General features: G+C 49.1%; 5 protein-coding genes across 5 annotated transcripts; 3 read left to right on the plus strand and 2 right to left on the minus strand.

Annotated features, from left to right (window-relative positions):
- Window positions 1-828: 828 nt before the first annotated feature.
- Window positions 829-1,316, plus strand: B0J16DRAFT_387566 (uncharacterized protein; the record flags this gene model as incomplete). Its single annotated transcript, XM_046131689.1, has 3 exons — window positions 829-952; window positions 1,018-1,073; window positions 1,134-1,316. 3 exons carry the CDS (start codon window positions 829-831, stop codon window positions 1,314-1,316), a joined length of 363 nt encoding a protein of 120 aa, XP_045980316.1.
- Window positions 1,317-2,491: 1,175 nt separating this feature from the next.
- B0J16DRAFT_387567 (uncharacterized protein) lies at window positions 2,492-2,830 on the minus strand (the record flags this gene model as incomplete). Its single annotated transcript, XM_046131690.1, has 2 exons — window positions 2,492-2,610; window positions 2,680-2,830. The coding sequence occupies 2 exons, from the start codon at window positions 2,828-2,830 to the stop codon at window positions 2,492-2,494; spliced, it is 270 nt and encodes an 89-aa protein (XP_045980317.1).
- A 2,515-nt stretch (window positions 2,831-5,345) lies between these two features.
- Window positions 5,346-6,339, plus strand: B0J16DRAFT_176467 (FK506-binding protein 2). The gene is made up of 5 exons (XM_046122508.1): window positions 5,346-5,672; window positions 5,737-5,794; window positions 5,855-5,896; window positions 5,956-6,029; window positions 6,092-6,339. Exons 1-5 carry the CDS (start codon window positions 5,495-5,497, stop codon window positions 6,325-6,327), a joined length of 588 nt encoding a protein of 195 aa, XP_045980318.1. The 5' UTR covers window positions 5,346-5,494; the 3' UTR covers window positions 6,328-6,339.
- A 2,262-nt stretch (window positions 6,340-8,601) lies between these two features.
- On the plus strand, window positions 8,602-11,485 carry B0J16DRAFT_347608 (cation transport protein-domain-containing protein). Its single transcript, XM_046128587.1, has 2 exons — window positions 8,602-10,519; window positions 10,572-11,485. The coding sequence occupies exons 1-2, from the start codon at window positions 8,992-8,994 to the stop codon at window positions 11,324-11,326; spliced, it is 2,283 nt and encodes a 760-aa protein (XP_045980319.1). The 5' UTR covers window positions 8,602-8,991; the 3' UTR covers window positions 11,327-11,485.
- Window positions 11,486-13,565, minus strand: B0J16DRAFT_308924 (uncharacterized protein). Its single transcript, XM_046124891.1, has 2 exons — window positions 13,264-13,565; window positions 11,486-13,214 (listed from the first exon to the last, which is right to left on the minus strand). The coding sequence occupies exons 1-2, from the start codon at window positions 13,459-13,461 to the stop codon at window positions 11,490-11,492; spliced, it is 1,923 nt and encodes a 640-aa protein (XP_045980320.1). The 5' UTR covers window positions 13,462-13,565; the 3' UTR covers window positions 11,486-11,489.
- Window positions 13,566-13,579: the final 14 nt, after the last annotated feature.

The raw sequence follows: 13,579 nt of genomic DNA on the forward strand, positions 1-13,579 counted from the left end.
GTTGATAACAGTTGAACCCAAGAATTGAATTATCTATAAACGTTGATTCCGGGTGGGTTTACTGGCCCCTATCCAGGAAGACGCTGTTTTAGGTTGGTTTATATATAGTTCATAGTCCCTTAAACAAGCTCGGACGCTGGCGTAGGTAGTCTGAAGCATGAGAAGGATCATGGATTGGAAACAATCCAACTCATGCAGCAATGCAATTGATCACCAGGAACCAGATAGAGTGACCCACCTTGAGGAACTGTTCCCTACAATAGTGATCAATGATCACTGAACAGTATCAATCTTGGCCTGCATCTCATCTCGTCCCGTCCCCGCCAAACAGGCTCCCAGACGATCATCTATATGTCCATCACCATCGGAACAATAATGCCTCCATATCCGTCCAGGCACAATAACAAAAGCTATGCTCTTAACTGAACTGATCGACCAATACCCTGTCTTCTGACGCAGGTCAGCTTCTCGGTTGCGGGGTAGCAGCTCTCCAAGGGGCATGGCTACCTATGGCATGCTCATACTCACGGAACAAGCCAACCAGACCAAGCCTGGGCCGGTCGAAACATGCAATGCGATGACCGCGCATGATAAACATGGTCTTGCGCTGCCGCATCAACGGCCCATTTCTGGGACCTTGGTCTGGGATAGACTAGGTAGAGCTAGATGGCTGGAGTAGATATAAACCTAAACACCGCCGCATTCGTTTCTGAGACCTTCTCTATAACTTTTAAACCTTGTCGCAAACCAAGAACCACTTACATCAATCAATCAACCAATCCATACATCAAACCATCATATCCATAAACCTTCTTATCCATCATCGCAATGGCCGACACTACTGAGCAGCAACCCAAGCTTGTTGACGAGTCTCCCGTCTCTCCTGTCGAACGACGAAACTCGCTGGAAGCTCACCTCAAGCACCGTCCAGATCGCGCTGAGCTCGTCGAGAGTGAGCAGCTCCCCCTCACTTTAATCACTGCGCGCACATTGCTTACCATCCTGCCCCCAAAACAGAAAACATTCTACCAGCCTCTACCGCTGCGCCAGGCCTCCAAGCCCACCAGAAGGAGGTGAGTTGACCCAACTGGGACGGATGCAATAAAGCCACACTCGCTGACATTCCCTCACAGCTCGAGAAGCACATGCTCGAGGACAAGCTCAACGACAAGATCTCGCATCGCCCAGACCCCGAGGCCCTCATCAAGGAGGGCGTTCTCCACGATGACCCGCGCAGCGTGACTCAGGACGAAGCTGCGAAGAAGTACGACGAGGCCATCGAGGACGAGTATGCCAAGCGTGAGGGTGGCGCCTGAACATGATGTCATGCGCCAGGGCATAACAGAACAGCCCAGGGTCACGGGAGCCTCGGTACAGAAACCGTACTCATGATGCCAAATGTGGAGTTTTCTTTTTTTGGAATATGTGAAATGAATCAACTATTGATAGTAGTTTAGCTGTGCTGGAGGTATACGTTGATAACAGACAACGAACAGATGGGCACTATTAGGCCTTGTATCAGGCCGTCGTATCTACGTCAACAATGGGAATATTGAAATGCTTTACTGCAAACTCCTTCCACGTCTCGACTAACACGCAGCTGGGGGTGTGAGGATACACTATGACACACCAGTTGGGCAGTAACCATGGGGTTGATCCATTCAAAGTGGAATTCTACTTCAGCTTTTACAGTCTAAGCCTTTTTGACAGCATCTTCTAACGTGGAGATTCTCTTCAAGCTGTACAAAGTGGAGGACAACTGCATACAAGAAGCTCTAAACGACCCCTGCAACGGGTTGGGCTGCAGGTACCGAACGGGAGGGAACCCAAGCCAAAGCCCCAATCCAATTCAACTTGTACAACACCTATGAGCCCAACCCGTCACACCATCAAGTATCTGGACCCTTCTTTTTTCTTCTTAGTTTCCAATAATCAAGGAAAAGGACAAAGCACATTAAATTAAGTCAGGGGAACGAGATGAAACAGTTTAGAACAGGTATGTGTGTGTGTGCGTTGGAAAAATTATTCCAGCACGTAGGTGAAATGGATTCACTAATAGTAATAATAATAATAATAATAATAGTCGGACCAGTCCGACGGGCCGTCCCAAATCTCATCCAGCCGTTTTGTCTTGTAAGAGGTCAAGACGGGAGATTTGGCCCTTCTAAAAAGCCAGCCCGGGCCACAAAGTGTCCGGCGCTCATGGGAGTAATAAAAGTACAACAGATAGTAAGACCCAACGAAAAGGGAAGAAAAAGAAATCAATCCCCCGTCCAGCCCATCGCAATATCCATCTCTATCAATCTTAGTCGCTGTGAAATTCCACGCTCTCTAATTGTCCATCATACATCGCCACGCTGGGCATAATAAATCTGCTTCATAATCTTGAAAGAAAACGCCAGTCCCATGTTCTAGCCAGTATCCGTTACATATCGCTGTTCAAATTCGACGAGACATAGGAGATATAAAAAGGTTCGCGATCAAGAGTCGCTCATGTTCGTGTGTATGCGCCTGCATATGTTGGTGCTGGCGAGTCCTTTTCGTACGAGACTTTGTTGTGGTTGATGACCAAGTTGCGACCAGATTTGGCGACTTGTGTAGTGTGCTTGTCTGCATCGACAGTTAGAGTGGGTCTTGAACAAAGTGAAGAGCCCGGAGACTCGGTGGCAGGTAACTTACCAGCACCGTACTCGCGGTATTCGCCTGGAGAAAGAGATCGAGGTGTTGTGCTGGTTGAAGAGCTGTACGAACCAGAAGAGTAGCTGTACGAGCTGGAGATTGAGGGCTCCTTGGTGCTCTGGTGGATCTGGACGGTATAAGGGGAGCTCATGGTTGCGGTTAAGAGTAGTTGTTGTTTGTAAGAGTTGAAGTGTGGAAAGTTGTTGAGATGTTTGTTGGTTGAATAGAACAGAGTTGTCTGAGTTGTCAAATCTTTGTTTTGTATGAGAGTGTTTGGTGAGAGTGAAAAGGAGAATGGCATCGAGCGACGAAGGGGGTCTATATGTATTCGAAGCTTGGTGATGCGAAACGATAGTACGTACTCTATAATTGTAAGTGGATTAACCCAAGGCTTGACTGCCTAGAGAACCAGGATTGCCCTGCCCCAGTACAAGGCATCTCGTGCACTAGCTAGCCTTCGATATGGGGGGCTGTAGGAATTCCATCAACTTCAGGGGAGTGAGTCAAGAAGAGAGACCAGACGAAGAACCGAGCACGCGCATTGGATCCCCGGGCCCGGCACGGCAGACGGGCCATCTAAGGCACGACACGGGAGGACTAGCGATGGTGTGTGCTGGGTCGTAAACGGATTGGCAACACGGGGTGCGCCATAGTTTGATGGGGCGTAGCCAAATCATTGGGCATCGAGTGGCCAAGAGCAATAGGGGAACAAGGGACCAGACTAGACTCTAAAGAAAACATCCCGGTTTGGCTTCGCAATTGCGATTGCAGAGCATCATATTGGACTGGGCACGAGGCCACGAAATGACAGCACCGCACTTGGCTGGGCCTCGGTGGCAAAAAGGTCGTCCAAGTGAAGCTCCCATGCTATGGTGACGCTGCCCCGGGTAGGGCGGAGCCGTAGCGATACAGGGCGAATGAGCATCCATGTTGCAGGGAAGGGCAGGGCAAAAACCAAGCCCCACGGTGTGAGCGAGGGAACAAGGCCAGATTCAATGGAGACGCAAATGGTACGTAGTCTCCAGAGCAAGGAGACTCACTCGATTGAAAATAGACGAAACGAGACAAAGACGGAAAAAGTGCCTGTTGTTGCCTGCGAATGGGGGCCACGAATCGCTTATTCGCCCTGTGCTGTATTATCGAAATCCAGAGCACAGCATGAGTCGACTTGGACCAAATTGAATACTAGCCAGGGGCATCTTTCACGATGCAACAGCCTTTGAGTGAATGCATGAAACACTCGCAGTAGCTGTCCTGCTAGAAGCTAGAGCCCAGGCACCGCAGGCATCAGCGCCAGTAACACGTACCACTGCCTTGGGATCGTGGAGCCAAATTAGTGATCAGATAAAAATATCCCAAGTTAGTCTTGGCTGGGGAAACGAGACTGAGGCCTCGCTTCGTCTTTTGCACATTCCTGTCTTTGTCTCAGACAGTTTTTCTCGTCTTGGACCCCCTTTGAACTGCGTTCGACTTGTCACGACCAGCATCGCCCTTGCACGACAGACAGAATGATCCAGATAACTGTCGATATCCGGACACAAGTCTCTGAGCATTGCATCTCAGCCTATCGAAGCAAACGAAGCTTCCGATATCCCCCACCATGACGAAAAGGGGTTGAAAGGGGATCATCATGTCGCTCTTTCTAAAGAAAGACCATCATGGCAGCAGGCGATAGCGATCGTGAAGCGCATTAGCGTCTACAGCGTTTGGCCCGGGGCTCCTCGGTGCGGTGGATCTGACACCTGCAGGCTAGGTAGAGTCTCCATCTGGGTTGCATCTCTGCATCTCCGCTGCAGGAACTGGTGCGTCTATTCGGTTGTGAACATGTCGATTGCTAAAGCTCTACACCATCTTATGCCTGGGAGCTGTCACGCGCGAGCAAATGGGCGCCCAAGCCGCTGCAGAAGGCGACTCATATTGTGGTCTCCTGAATAGGCATGGGTGTACATACATAACATATGGATGGGCGGGCGGGTGAACCCGGTAATGGTTGATTGTTTGTCACATTCGTCCATGATTCTGCGATGCGAAACATGACCATCCAGTGACGTTGTGCTGAGGTGGTACCCTGTTTTGATAGCAGCCTTGCTTGGATAAATCAGGGACCGATAAGGGATGTTTCACTTTGACGCGTCTTGCTTGGTTGAAGCTTATTTCAGCTGATATTGAAGCGTTCTGCAATGCAATCTCGTCATGAGTCACATGGTGAGATTTCGCCCTGGCAGACAGCAACGACGAATTTGTTTAGTAATGAGCTGGTATTATCCATACAGAATCTCCATACCTATTTACGTACAGTCCATAGATTATCCGCAGTTGAAGGGACAACGTGACCACAAGGCCGGGGTTATTGTCTGGTAAGTAATAATTCCGTCTCCATGGATGGACCCTGTTGAGCCGATGCTGCTCATCCAAATCTAGCATTGCAGCCTCCCCAGTTTCCAAATGGAGATGCAAGACGTGACAACCCAGTGTCAGATCAAGACGGAAGGAGTCATTGGACGGGCCGCCTTCCATTGACCAATTACATGCCGTGTGGCTGGACCCTCTAGATCCTCCGAATTATGACGCGCTGCCCCTACTGCTATTACTCAACGGCCACGTCGCCGTCTGCAGTTAGCAGCCAGCCCCAGAGCTCCAACCCCAAGCCCAAGGGACACTCCATCGACAACCTCGCATCCATCACACTGCCTCACTCATCGACGTCACAACTCCAGAATTACAGGCTTCCCAACGACTTTCAAGTTGTTGTGACCTCCAATTCAACAATACCTGCAGTACACTCCAATTGTCTATCCCCGCACCAACCGCCACCATGAAGGCCGCTCTCTTCCTCTCTGCCCTCGCTTCAGCCGCCGTTGGCGTTGTTGCCGAGGAGCTCAAGATCGATGTGACTCTTCCTGTTGTCTGCGAGCGCAAGACACAGAAGGGAGACAGGGTTCAAATGCACTACCGTGGTACCCTCAAGGACTCGGGCAAGCAGTTCGATGCTAGTAAGTCACGCCGCCCTGCATCTGCAAACAATATTGCAGCAAGTCATATGCTAATTGAGACAAGGCTACGATCGTGGTACTCCCCTTTCCTTCGCAGTCGGTGCTGGCCAGGTCATCAAGGGGTATGTAGCATTCTCATTGTAATGCGATGCATTCGGGCCCAAAGCTGACAATTACAACAGATGGGACGAGGGTCTTCTCGACATGTGTATTGGTGAGAAGCGGTACGTCAAGAATACATACAGCTACATTTCGGACATCACATCGCTAACCCTTGGCTTAGAGTCCTGACCATTCCCCCTGAGTACGGCTACGGCCAGCGAGCCATGGGCCCCATCCCCGCGGGCTCAACCCTGGGTACGTTATTTCCAGCTCTCCTTTTCGCCTTACTTTCACCGCCTAACACTTTGAATCTACAGTCTTCGAGACAGAGCTCGTCGGAATTGAAGGCGTCCCCACACCCGAGAAGATTGAGACCAAGGTTGTCGAAGGTGCCGAGTCTGCCGCCGAAGCCATCAGCGAGGCTACTGAGTCTGTTGCTTCAGCCACCCAGAAGATTGCCGGCAAGGTTGCTGAGGCTATTGTCGACGCTGCTAAGGTTGCCAAGACCATCGTCGCCGATACTGAGGACGCTCCCGAGCACGAGGAGCTGTAAAGAAAGACATGATGTATAACGATCTACGCTTTGCATACTGAAACATACAATATTATATCATATCCCACTAGACATACATAATAGTGGAAGGCTGGAGAACAAAAACCGTCGTTGTCGACCTTGTGTGCATTCAACCGGGAGCAGAGCTCCACGCTGCCCTCAAGTGACCTGTTGCCTGCAAATACATAATTGCAGATGTGGGAAGTGTTTGCCATCTACCTGGAGTGTGGTATAAGGATTCGTTCTGTAGATCTCGACGTCATGACCGATACCCTTTTATTGCCTCTCTGATTTCTGCGAATAACCTCGCTTTGGGTGGTCGGAAGTCTACCAGTCAGTTGTCATGATGGGTTTCTGTCAGAATCCTTTTACACCCCGCACCTATGTGATCTCTGGGTCAGTCAGTGGAGGACACAGGTGCTGCTCGAGTCATGCCTATCTGACGGTATGTCTTGAACCTATCAAACTGTTCGCTACTGAGCAGTAAATCTCGATGCACGATGTGAAGTTCACGAAGGAACCGTTCTACCCTGGTGGAGTATTGAACCATATGATCTTTTGCTACAGAATCCTGCTCCCAGGCCCATTGTACAAGCCATGAGATCACTCTGTTTGGTCACTTTGTCCCAGGGATAGTGGGGTGATGAGATCCGTTTCGTCGTCAGCGGTGAAGGTTTGCAGTGGCTGTTGAAGCGTCATGACTGAGTATCATATTGTTCATAAAGAACTGAGTAATGTTTCTATGAGCGATTTGAAGCGTGCCGTTGATCTTTAGGGCTGAGAGTGTCTATATCAGAAAAGAGTCATGGTACTTTACGACAAAACGTCTTGCTGCATTGCTAGAAACTGGTGACAGTAACCAGTCTTTTTGATCTACATGTGCAGTTGCTGTTTATGTAATCACACCTTTTGCCACGAGTGTCGATTTGCAGAAGAATAATCTAAAGTTCATCGATAGTCATCGTGGTTGTGAAGTTGTCACCAGTTTTTGTGCGGAAGTACAGGGTATGTGGGCGGGCAAGTGCTACCTGACTTGAACCTACTTGGGTTGATCAACATGATTACACGAGGAGGCAAAGAAAAATGTAACACTATATGAGCACTGCAGGTCTTTGGGTATTTCCAGATCGACTGAGGGTATGTGTCAGGGTAGGACAGGAAGATCAATCAGATCAGCTACAATGTAACAAATGTCAGAATCGTCGCCACAAGCATGTACTGTACTGAATGATGGGACTCTTCACTGCAGACTGGTACTCACAAACGACACATGTCGTTCAACAGCTTTGTGTTGATGCCCAATAATGTGTCTAGGGACTGCCCTCTGGGGATGGAAATCTTCTCCAAAACATTCTTACAGCACATGTTTTTTACAACACATCCATGTCTCGGGGACCAATGCTGTTGGCGTCCAGCAATTCAAGACATGACACGTCTTGGCTATAGAAACAGCCACACAATGCTACGCTTGTCGGAAGAGACATGGTGGGTTTCTCGTCCTCCGTACCTGTTGAGCCACATTTATACAAACAAGGATGAATCCATGAAAGGGGACCGTTAAATTAAGCGTCAAGATACATCGTATATTCATGTCAAAGAATACGGGAGTAACGTGATAATGTGTCGCTCTTCCAGTGAGATCACTCTAAGGTAGTGTCTAGCAGGGTCTTGCAGTCTTGAGACAGGATAGTCGCCAAGATAAGAGACATCCAACCAATGTATAAACGACCTTGAATGATGAAGCACCTCAGCGGGCGATAATTAGTGGGCGGAGGTTTGGTTACGGTACGGTGGAACCAATAAAACCCGTCCCGCTGGCGGAACCCAGTTCTAGTGGAGTCAGTAGCCCCAGGGCCTCGGGAGCCAATTCAATAGAAGCTTTCCCGCTGCATGGGAGGGACGGCCGCTACGGATAGTCAAACCCAACCTACATTGACCTTGGAATAGAGCTCTAGCTACTATATCGACAAATATCCGTGTGTCATCTATAGCTACAGCTAAGTGATTCTCACATACAAGGAAAACCATACATAAACTCACCCCATCTGGTATCCCCTTTATAATATCTATTCCACTGCATGATGATTAACCTTGCAAAACGTTGTATCTGCTGCTGGGATCATATCGAAATTATGCTCACTGAGTCGTTTCAATTGGGACGCGGTAAGCTCTTAGCGTCCGCTGACAGGCTCTAATCCAATGGAAATGGCTGTGCTTCCTTCCGCTGTTCTAGGCCTCTCAGTCCCTTGCACTGCACTGTCACCGTATTCAAGGGGCAGACGTAGACGTAACCTCCCATCAAGGAAGTCTCTCAAGTTGCCTCCCGTCCCGTCCCGTCCCATTCCCTTGAACCTTTAATCCAATTGATGCACCGACAGTTGTCGTTCTTTGTTGTTTCTTTGCCCTCACTCCTTTTCTTTGTTTTACCTTAAAACTTGTTTCCTTCAAAGTACCACCGCGTTTCCTTCTAACAAACAATTTCGCTTGGCTATCGCAATGTCATATCTCTTTCAATAACATCGTCAAATTAAACTCACAAGCTTTCTTGAGGCTCTTCGCCTATTGCTTGGGAGCTGAGCTGACCCAGCCAACCGGGTTGTCAACCTTGGCGTCTGACTTCTATTACCTACAGTACATACATACAATCATCCAACAATTGACTTGATGTTCGACTTCATCAGGAATCGCTGGCAGGAGCTTCGCGAGGAGCATCCGCGTCTCGATGCGGTCGCCTCAAAGGTCTGGATGCTGGTTCCGCCCATCAACTTCATCACCATCCATTACGCCTACTTCATCTTCGGCTCACTCATATTCTCCGCCATCTTCTGGGGGTCGAGCCAACCAACTCAAAGCATCCCCTATATCGATTGTCTATTTCTAGTTGTATCCGCCTTTTGCGACACGGGATTAAATACCGTCAATCTTTCCGAACTCACAACATGGCAGCAGGTTCTGCTATACATTCTATTCGTCATCGGAAGCGCCCTTTGGGTTTCGTTCTGGACTGTCATGGCCCGAAAGCATGCCTTTGAGAAACGTTTCGAGGATATAGTGAGGACAGAGCGAGAGGCGAGGAAACGACGCGCTGCGCTGAGGCGCTCCAAACCCCTTGGAAGGTTCCTTACGTTCGACAAGTCAAAAACGACACCTGCATCTACGGGAGCCTCTACTACTCTACCAGGTCTAGGCACTAAACAAAAAGACATGACTGAGAAAAATGACACCAATAACAACGATCTATTCACTACGACTAGACCCATACGACGAGCAGTAACTGCACCTCATGACGCTGCTTCATCAGACTCTGATGACAACGATAGTAACAGAACTCACGTGGCAGCTTCATCGAGAATTCCTCCTCTTACTACCAGTTCTGGCGATCATATACAGTTTGCCGACAATCTATCGCCGCGAAGTGCTGGCAGAGACAGTGTCTCTATATATCAGCGCAATGAAGACATAGAACACGAACGACGACCTTCAGAAACATCTGTAGCTGGCAGCGATGAATCCGAAGACTTCCTTCTACACTGGAAGAAGATTCTTGGTAGTCACAACACGAGCAAGAGAGGACAGTTCTACGATCTTTCATCCGACGAGCGTGAAGCCCTCGGTGGTTGTGAGTACCGTGCACTCAAGGTCATGTCTGTCACTGTCCCCCTTTATGGATTTGCCTGGCAGGCCATATGCGGCATTGCACTGGGTGCTTGGATAAACAACAACCGACCATCTGCAGCGACCGTGAATGATGTGAACCCTTGGTGGTGCGGCTTCTTCCTTTCAGCTTCAGCCTTTAACAACGCGGGCATGTCGCTGAATGACGCAGGCATGGCTGCTTTCCAGAACGGCTACTTTGTATTGATCGTCGTTGGTCTTCTTGTTCTGGCCGGTAATACAGCCTACCCTTTGCTTTTGAGATTCTCTCTCTGGTGCAGTCTCCGAGTATTACAATTGACGACTCAACCCAAGACACTTGGGCCGTGGAAGGAGACAATCGAGTTCATCCTCAAATACCCCCGTCGTGTATATACGACTCTTTTCCCTTCTGGCGCAACGTGGTGGTTGTTTCTTGTAATCTTCGTCATCAACACGATCGATTGGGTTGCGTTCGAAGTACTGAACATCGGCAATCCTGTCGTGGAGAGTATGCCCGTATCTGATCGCATTATTGCTGGATGGTTTCAAGCAATTGGTAAGCAAAAACCCCTTACATAACCAGATATCACGCTAATAAACACATCAAGCTGTTCGTGCTGCCGGCTTCGCTGTGGTTTCTATCTCAGGTCTCTACCCAGCTGTTCAGTTGCTATATATGATCATGATGTACATCTCCGTGTATCCCGTTTCGATCACGATGCGTCACTCCAATGTCTACGAAGAGCGATCCCTTGGTATCTACGAGGACGACCCGCAGGTTTTGGAGGCAGAGAATGGAACTGGCCATCTGCCCCCGATCTCAGAAGCACCTGAGAAACCGGCGCTGCGACGAAGAGTTACGGCCGCGGCTCAGAAAACCGTCAAGAAATCTATGACCTTTCACGGTGTTGGCGTGCGTCCCCCGCCCAAGGGACCCGACGATAACTCTCGCATCTCTTTCATCGGACAGCAGATACGTGGACAGCTCGCACACGATATGTGGTGGCTCATTCTTCCTGTCATTATCATCATGATCATCGAGACCGACCACTTTCTGGAGCAGCCTCTTGCCTATAGCGTCTTCAATGTGCTGTTCGAGGTGGTTTCTGCCTACGGATGCGTTGGACTATCTGTAGGAGCACCAGGTCAAAACTACAGTCTGGCCGGAGGGATGCACCGGGGGAGCAAATTCGTTCTATGTTTGGTAATACTCCGAGGTCGACACCGTGGTCTTCCAGTTGCATTGGACAAGGCCGTGCGATTGCCCGGGGAGAAGCTGGCTCGCGAAGAGGAAGAAGACTCCAAGATCAGAAGAACAAACACTATGTTCAGGATGGCCAGCCGAGAATCTAGGGCCATATAAATAGGTTCACATATAGAAGATGCATGAGAAAGGCGTTGAAGGATTTGGAATTACAGTTGACCTGGATTAGTCAACGGAATTAGAAGCCAAAATTGTACTGGGCATCCAGATAATGGTACAGCGTAGATTTATTTACATCGTTCAATCATCGAATTCATCTCTTCTATCCAAAGAACAGCTGCCGTTGTTTAGGATCGGGCACCTTTGGTCTCCCCCTCTTCTTATCCACCGTCCGTGGCTTTTTATTCTCTGGAGTCGATTCGCGTCTTACTGACGGACCATCGGCCTGAACAGTCTCGCGGATCGTCTGCCTCGACAAGCAAAGGTCTATATGTTCATTGAACTGGCGTTCGTCGGCAGCCTGTGGTCTGCTGCAAATGGGGCAATCCCACCATTGCTCTTCAGCAGCATCCGCTTTGGTAGGGTTAGGGGCAATTTCTTTGCCATGTTTGCGACCTGGAGATTGTTCAGGGGTATCCTGATTGCTGGATGAACCCTCAAGAAGACCATCAGCGTCGTCAAGTTGGAAGTCGACTTCTGGCCATTGTTCCCATTCTTCATCATCGTTACTTGCTTTCCTTTTGAGACTCCCCTCTGATTTACGGTCTTCTGAATCTGTGCGTCGAGGCTTGAAACCGAAGAAAGCCATTGTGTCTGGCTTCTTCGTTCTGACAAGATGTGTGCACCGCAGACCCATTAGGCGCAGTTTCATGCCTGGCATATCGTGCTCCAGTTTGGTGAGGATAGGGAGAGCATGGTTGTATAGGTCGTCTGCAAGCCAGATGGCCCTCGGGAGGACGGCCTGACGGGTGAAGACTTCGTAAGTATGTAATTTTACTTTGAGGCATAGGGTTCGACCTTTGCATTCAGCGCGCTTCATGTCTTGTTCTAAGTCTTCAGCTGTTGCCCGAAGTTTCTCTCGGAGTTGAGTTGGATCAGACATATCACGGAATGTGCTCTCGGTACCAACACTTTTGCGTTCGTATTCTTCCGCTGGTTGAATCTTGGTCCGGCCGAGTCCTAGATAGCATGTGAACAAGAACTCGGAAGTTTTCTCGCCAAAGAGTGGATTTAGGTACTGTCGATGCTCGTAAAGATCGCCGCAGGTCTTGATGCCTATTTCCAAAAGTTCTCTTTCGAGAACTCGACCTATGCCATTGACTTTCCGTGTTGGCAGGTCGCGCATAAAGGCCATAATCGTAGGTCGATCGCTGGGTAAAACGTATTGCCCATTAGGCTTGTTCATGTTTGAGCAAATTTTTGCAAGTTTTGCATTGACTGCAATACCGGCGGAGATGGTAATGTTTGTCCTTTGGTGAACTTCTCGCCTCATCTGCTCAACAACTTCTGCTGGATCCATCTGGTGTTCCTGGCAATACTCTGTGATATTAAGGTACGCCTCGTCGATTGAAGCGCTCTCGAACCGCGAGTCGTAATTGACAAGAACTTCCCGGACTTCATGTGCCTTGGCGTTATATTTCTGGAAATTGGGTTTGAGAAGGATTAAGCTCGGACACAGCTTCTTGGCTACGAAGCCAGCCATGCCTGACCGACAACCAAACTTGCGGGCGACATAATTGCATGTAGTCAAGACACCACCGCCAACAGCAAAAGGAAGATCCTTTATCTCAGGGCGATCAAGCTGTTCAACCGCTGCATAGAAAGCGTCGCAATCCACGTGTACTATATGCTGAGTTAAGTCGCGAGTGAGTTCAAGCTCGGCGATAAGACGATCCGCATTGCGCAGGTCGCGGGTGAGGTCTTTCTTCTCCAGCTGGGTCTTGCGAGCGATGATTTGCTCTATCTTTTGGGTAAGGGTCTTGTCTCGTTCTTCTTCCCGGTTGAAGAACTTGGAGCCCTTGGATGCATTGTATATAATCTCAGAAACCTACAATGGGCTTAGTTATAGTTCATGAATCAAAGGGGATAGTGTGCACCTTAGTTTGATCTACTTTATCTTGACCTGCTTTCAACAGAGATGGCCCAAGAAGGGAATACTTGAGGGTTTTAAAGGTATCATCTTCGAGAGCTTGAGAAACATCTTCGCTGACATCTTCGGTTTCTTTGTCAGCCACTGGAGATTCCGTTTTAGGTTGTAATGGAGGCTGTTCCTCCGGCATATCAGTCGAGCTCATCTCAAGGAATTAGTAGTGGTGCCTTTATATCATGAACAGGGACTATCGAAGGCATCATGAAGCCTCCTGAGTGTCGTCGCGTCTGCGAGTTGAAGGCTAGAGAGTGACGTGACGAGTG

Source organism: Fusarium flagelliforme, assembly GCF_020744385.1.
Source record: "Fusarium flagelliforme strain FIESC 12 MPI-CAGE-AA-0113 chromosome Unknown B0J16scaffold_6, whole genome shotgun sequence".
NCBI classification, from domain to species: Eukaryota; Fungi; Ascomycota; class Sordariomycetes; order Hypocreales; family Nectriaceae; genus Fusarium; species Fusarium flagelliforme.

Coding starts and splice junctions, on each gene's coding strand:
- B0J16DRAFT_176467 (XM_046122508.1), top strand. CDS start 5,495: ATGAAGGCCGCTCTCTTCCTCTCTGCCCTCGCTTCAGCCGCCGTTGGC. Junction 5,673..5,736: donor GGGCAAGCAGTTCGATGCTA/GTAAGTCACGCC, acceptor AATTGAGACAAG/GCTACGATCGTGGTACTCCC. Junction 5,897..5,955: donor ATGTGTATTGGTGAGAAGCG/GTACGTCAAGAA, acceptor CCCTTGGCTTAG/AGTCCTGACCATTCCCCCTG.
- B0J16DRAFT_347608 (XM_046128587.1), top strand. CDS start 8,992: ATGTTCGACTTCATCAGGAATCGCTGGCAGGAGCTTCGCGAGGAGCAT. Junction 10,520..10,571: donor TGGATGGTTTCAAGCAATTG/GTAAGCAAAAAC, acceptor AAACACATCAAG/CTGTTCGTGCTGCCGGCTTC.
- B0J16DRAFT_308924 (XM_046124891.1), bottom strand. CDS start 13,461: ATGAGCTCGACTGATATGCCGGAGGAACAGCCTCCATTACAACCTAAA. Junction 13,215..13,263: donor ATAAAGTAGATCAAACTAAG/GTGCACACTATC, acceptor AGCCCATTGTAG/GTTTCTGAGATTATATACAA.